Source organism: Lolium rigidum, chromosome 1 (genome assembly GCF_022539505.1).
Source record: "Lolium rigidum isolate FL_2022 chromosome 1, APGP_CSIRO_Lrig_0.1, whole genome shotgun sequence".
Taxonomy (NCBI): Eukaryota; Viridiplantae; Streptophyta; class Magnoliopsida; order Poales; family Poaceae; genus Lolium; species Lolium rigidum.
Genome location: NC_061508.1, coordinates 8,337,264 through 8,342,935, shown reverse-complemented (window position 1 = coordinate 8,342,935; position 5,672 = coordinate 8,337,264). Strand labels below are relative to the sequence as shown.

Genomic DNA, 5,672 nt, shown 5'->3' with positions numbered 1-5,672 from the left:
GAACTAAAAGACCAAGACGTCTTTGATTTGCAGTCTCGTAGAAAAACAAATTAAAATACATGCATAAACCTTCTTTTTTCTGTTTATGCCCTCTGTTGTTCTCTTCTATTGGTGTCAGCCCCATCTAGAACATGCATCCGGGCCAGTTGATGAAGATACCATTGCAAAAACTATTCTAATCATTCAGGGGAGGGAGGCCCATTCAGGCTCCACAGAAGTAGGTGCCACAGATCAGATGCCACCAGAATATCAGAGCAACAACACCACCCAGCTACCAACAGTAGTAGTCATTAAAGAGAGTATCGAGTGAGGCGTGCCACTAAGTTCTTGCAAACATAGTATGTACAATGTTACAGACATTATTCCTCTTTATCTGGAAAATTGTTTCTGTGGTGCTTCTAGTTCAAATCATCTTGGATACACATGATTCTGCTGCATCTAAAAGCGAAGAATGCTACTCCTTGAATCCAAAATCATCGAATATCCCCTGAAAGTGGAAGAGGGAACTAGTTAGCCCTTTCAAATGCATGTCAAGCCTTGAAGGTGCAGATCGATTAGAACATATATTCCAAGATCATCAAACATGCCAGTGGGTATTTTTCAATTATAGATAGAGCGGTTGGTTACGGAAAGAATCAAAAGCTAACCTCAGCGTCATTTATTCCATATGCAACACAATAGTGTTCCTGAAAACAGAAAATGTAATGCATGGAAAATCAGAGCACAGACATATGTAACTATATTTGTATGGGAAACGGGATTCGCTCAACTGATAAGCATTATTTTCAAGGAATTACCTGCATCATATGCCACTCTTCGAACTCATCAAATAACTCTAGCCGCTCAATCCTGCAACCACACAGTTTCATGAGTTGCGACGGCAAGAAAACCAAAGAGGCGTGAAGTAACATAAACTGGAATTTACATCCTTTGTCAAGACCATATTAGAACTCTATAGAGCAATAGAAATAAATTATTCACCAGACACTCCAGAGTGACCTTTAAAGTGGTAGGCAAAAAAAAGTCCAGAAGAATAAGGTGTTCTCCCTTGTGATACTACAACTCCACATGGTCAATTTAACTGTACTAGTCTGTCACACTTGTTCTAACATAAAACGCTCAACTGAATTGGGTAACCTGCTGTTCAGTTCAGGTAATTATATCAAACAGCACCACTCAACAAACACATGATTATTAGTTGAGTTTGACATTCATCCATCGCTTATTAATTGACAGGAACTAAAACGCATTAATTATCTTTCAAACCTGAAATCTTCCAGTATTACTCCGTATTTTCCAAGGACAGACAGAAAATTACCTACGCCTTTCTGCACTGTCGATGAAATCATTATATATTTTCAACATGTCCCGCGCAACAGCTCTCTGGAAAATCAACCATAAGATCCCTAGAAAGGCTTCCTATATTAGAATTCTATGGTTAATCAAATGTATACCTTCCATCCATGGTCAAGAAATAGTTTTTCCTTGTGACCTAAGGTTGGTGTAGCATTTATACCAAGGAGCGGGCATCCTCTACTCTGTGTAGGCAACAGGAAGTATTACACTATGCATCAATGGTAAAGATGAAGTAGCAGTTACCTCACTAATCAATATATATTTCGATAGCAGAGAAAATAACACATCCTAGCCAACAACAAAAGCAGCATCTGGCATCATTCATGCATCAATGTTAAAGATGAAGTAGCAGTTACCTCACTAATCAATATATATTTCGAAAGCAGAGAAAATAACAGATCCTAACCACCAATAAAAGCAGCATCTGGCATCATTCATATGCAAGTAAGATGTACTCAATCAATTCAGATCCACAAATCAAACATACTTGACCAAATGCCTTCTGATATTTGATCACAAACTTCAACATGGCAATGCAGTTTTAATTGCAGTCTTTCCATCCGCCTGAATTGCGCACATCCAGTGCACTTTTAATTTGCCTTCTTCCTCTTCAGGAATGCATATAATAACTCCCTGTGCTCTATTGTTTAGTTGCCATAGAGCTGCAACTGACCAGCTGTTCTATGGTTTTAAAGATGATCTAATAACAATTACATTGATTGTGATGAATAAATAAAATAAATACCGTCCATTACAAGCAAAGGTCACATTTATTAGGTTTTTTCTATTTAGAGTATGAGACGGATGATATTCGAGTATTAATTTCCTAGATGGATAAAATATCATGCAAGTCATAAAACAATGTCCCGATATTTGCAATCATTCCTCAATACAAATGGTTCATGCAACCATAGTGAAACAAAGGGGAAATTGTACCTCAAGATTTCTAATCATTTGCTCCCCGAATGCATCATCTGGATGGATCTGCATCAGCACAAAAGTTAACAGTGCCAAAAGCTATCACATATAAAGAGTGGCAAAATAGTACATCAAGAGAGAATTATTTAACCTGCTCGTATAAGAAAAAAATTGCAGTGGAGAACTTTTCAGATGCCCAACTAACAATAGCATCGGTTGAAGTTGGATCTAAGTAAATTAGCACACACTCGGCAATTATAAAGGTCGGCAAGCTGATGGCAACAGAAAGATTTATCAAAAGCTTGAAAACCTGTGATTTAAGTCAAGAATGGAAATAATTGTGCAGCATAACTCCAAGCCAGTGTAACTTTCATTAGCAGATAAAATAGGATAAATGTTCTCACCGAAACAGTGAAACAAACTAATCCAAAAATAAATTAAAGATATGTTCATATGAACAAGGAAAACCCTGCTTTTCCGTTTCTGTGACATGCATATTAATACGAATATAGATACAATTAAGTTATAATACATGTGACAACCATGCAGGCTAGAAATTTTGATTAAGCTACAGAACTTGCCCACTTTGTACATCATAAATAAAAAAGAGAACATAAGAATAAGGTACAAGAGAATATACCTAGGATCCATTCCAGCCATGTCAATAACTCTATCTAGTTTCGGTATTTCACGAATATCAGCAGAAAATAGCTTGTAGTGTGTACTCGTCACTTCACCTTTTTCTGAAATATTTGGCCAGTATTAATTATTGTGCAGGCACATAGGAAAAGAAAAGTACCAAACTGGACATTCTGTGACAAGGAGTAATCACTTCAACTTACAGTTATTGCTGGAATTTAGTAGTGTTGTAACTAAGACTGGTACATTTTCAGTTTAAGTTCTAACAGAGATAAATTCCTTCCAGACCCAATGGAAGATGAAAATATAACACAAATTATCTACAACAATAACCAATACAACATGCTTCCTAGAACAAAACCAACTTGCTGTAAGTCAAGTTATAACCGACGGTACAACCTCTCTGGACCATAAGATGGACAATAAGCTAGGGATACTGTCAGCTCAGCAAACAATCCATCATTGCCTGGTGTTGACATCAATATATCTGCTAAAGGTACCAAAATAACACACCAACGAGCTATACGTAAAACCAAGAGAACGAAAAATAGTGGTATCTAGATTTGTGGGTGTATTGCAGTACAATACAGTCAGAACATACATTAGGACTGCCCTTAGATGAATACAGGCAGGCAGGCAGCAGTCAGAACATAAATGAGAGAAGTACCAATTGAAATAGTAGCTTCAGGTCCTAATTTTTCCTTCATTTCAGTATAGTGGTTGATGATGGCAGCCTTTTTGCTGGTTACCTGCCAAACATCAGTAGTTGCCATGCACGTACAAAGATAAGAAGCTGGTGTTGGGAAGGATAATCAATGAGCATAGTGAGTATTAACACAGAAATGATAGTGCATGGAGCCTACGCTTGAATATGCAAAGGAAAAGATTTACATACCTCCTGAAAGTCCAGCTCTACATAAAGGTATGGAGCAAGCCCTTCGCCCTATATAACAAAATGGTGCAGCAGGTTCAACTAAAATGTTAAAATGGCATGAACGATGCAGGGGGGAAATGTAAATGAACATAGGGCAGGAAAAGGGCAGTGATGCCCATGAAATGTGGAGCTGGAGACTAACTTGCAACTGGAAAAATGTGGTGTCAAAGCCTGCGCCAAGAGATAATATCTGTTTCCTCTTCTGATCACCACCGCCATTCCCAGCAGCGAGGAACTGGAGCATAAGCTTCCTAAGGACAGACCAGCGGGCATAGTAGCCTTCGCGAAACCATTTGAAATGAAGCAAATTAGAATGTCCACGCACATAATTTAAACTCAGAGAATCATACTATTTAAAATTAAAATACAGAAGCACTACCTACCACGATTGATTATGGGCGCCCTCTTTGTCGTCCGCCTCACGAAATGGTGCACGTAATCATCCTTCATGTATCCTTTGGTGACACAGGACCTGCAGAAGATGATGATCATGCCATGTAAGTGAACGGTTAGAACCCCATGTTTTCCTCTAAGCAATTAAAGGTTTTAGATCATCAATTTTATTCGAACGGATAGTGGTAATTTGTCAGAAACAGAAGCGGAGCTCTCGGCAGGACATTTCTGTTGCGTATTAAGATCCGTTGCAGAATTGATGCAGGCAAAATGGAAACTAGCTAAGAGCAGATTCATCTGAAAATAAGATCGGCCCTGTGGCATGCTTCCCTAACTAGACGAAGCAGCATCACTGCCTGCACGAAGGTTACCGTGGCTCAAATGTTTACTTAAACTCGATCTACCACAACAGAAAGCATGCTAACGCACGAACTAGGCGAGCTCAATTCTACACAAATCAGAGTTTCCTAGTCCTCTGCTACGATAGCAAGGGAGAACACAAAGCATCCGCACGACACGCGGCAGGAAGCAGCGGGGAGGCGCGGCGGGTGGGGAAGGTAGGAAGGGGCAAGTGCGAGGAGGTGGGGGCGGGGGGTTACAGCTTGCTCGCCGCGGCGTCGTCGTTGGTGGCCTGCACGGCGGCCGGGCTGCTCCTCGCCGCGGCGATGCCGCCTCCCGCCTCTGCTGGCTCCATCGTACGGCGCGTGGCAGCGCGGCGGGACGGTGGGTCGATCGGGCGCCGGCGGCACGCGCGCGGGGACGGCGCGCCGGGATGAGGGGGAGAGCCGGTGGGCGCTTGCACGAGAAGCGACGGAGCTGGAGGAAGAGGAAAGACGAGAGGTGGAGTTGGGCCACGACCTAGAATTCGCACTCGACCTTTTGGGCCAAAAGCCTTCTGGCAGTGACAACTGATGGGCTAGCGAGTGCGCAGCCCATACTTCTAGCGGGAGGCATAGCCCACCACAGTTCACATTTGGAGATTTTTGGACAGATAACTGGTTACCAAGAGACACACGGCGCCGTCCGATCACATCCATTAATGAATCACCTCAAATATGGGTATCAGAACTCATCGATCAGCCAACCAGATCATGGAATATGGAGCAGCTCCATTCAAACTTTCTACCGATGGATGTAGAAGTTATTCGATCAATTCCTCTGGGTATGGTCGGGCATGATGATTTCTGGGCTTGGCAGTTTGAAAAACATGGGAGTTTCTCAGTAAAATCTGCATATCGGATGGTCACAAAAACAAAAAATGAAAGGGAGGCATGGTTAGAAGAAAGAGCCAGCTCAAGTGGTCGCAACGACCAGAAAAGTTGGACTTCATTGTGGAGCACCAAAGTACCGTCTAAGATAAGGGTTTTTCTTTGGAGGTTATCACACCATTCTCTACCTACAGGGAGTGTGCTTCATCAACGTCAGATGTCTG

The 5,672-nt window shown here is 41.6% G+C and overlaps 1 protein-coding gene across 1 annotated transcript; it reads right to left on the bottom strand.

Annotated features, from left to right (window-relative positions):
* Nucleotides 1–4,934, bottom strand: LOC124667020 (leucine carboxyl methyltransferase 1 homolog). The gene is made up of 13 exons (XM_047204360.1): nt 4,840–4,934; nt 4,231–4,319; nt 3,990–4,126; nt 3,809–3,856; nt 3,581–3,662; nt 2,915–3,017; nt 2,426–2,546; nt 2,293–2,340; nt 1,455–1,538; nt 1,319–1,383; nt 798–849; nt 648–686; nt 1–487 (listed from the first exon to the last, which is right to left on the bottom strand). The coding sequence occupies exons 1-13, from the start codon at nt 4,932–4,934 to the stop codon at nt 455–457; spliced, it is 996 nt and encodes a 331-aa protein (XP_047060316.1). The 3' UTR covers nt 1–454.
* Between the last annotated feature and the right edge of the window lie 738 nt (nt 4,935–5,672).

Bases quoted from the DNA above. Each gene is read 5' to 3' on its own strand.
- LOC124667020 (XM_047204360.1), bottom strand. From the start codon at position 4,934: ATGGAGCCAGCAGAGGCGGGAGGCGGCATCGCCGCGGCGAGGAGCAGC. The intron at 4,320-4,839 runs GTAACCCCCCGC...CATCTTCTGCAG, and splicing joins GACGCCGCGGCGAGCAAGCT to GTCCTGTGTCACCAAAGGAT. The intron at 488-647 runs GTTAGCTTTTGA...TTCCACTTTCAG, and splicing joins ATGGAATAAATGACGCTGAG to GGGATATTCGATGATTTTGG.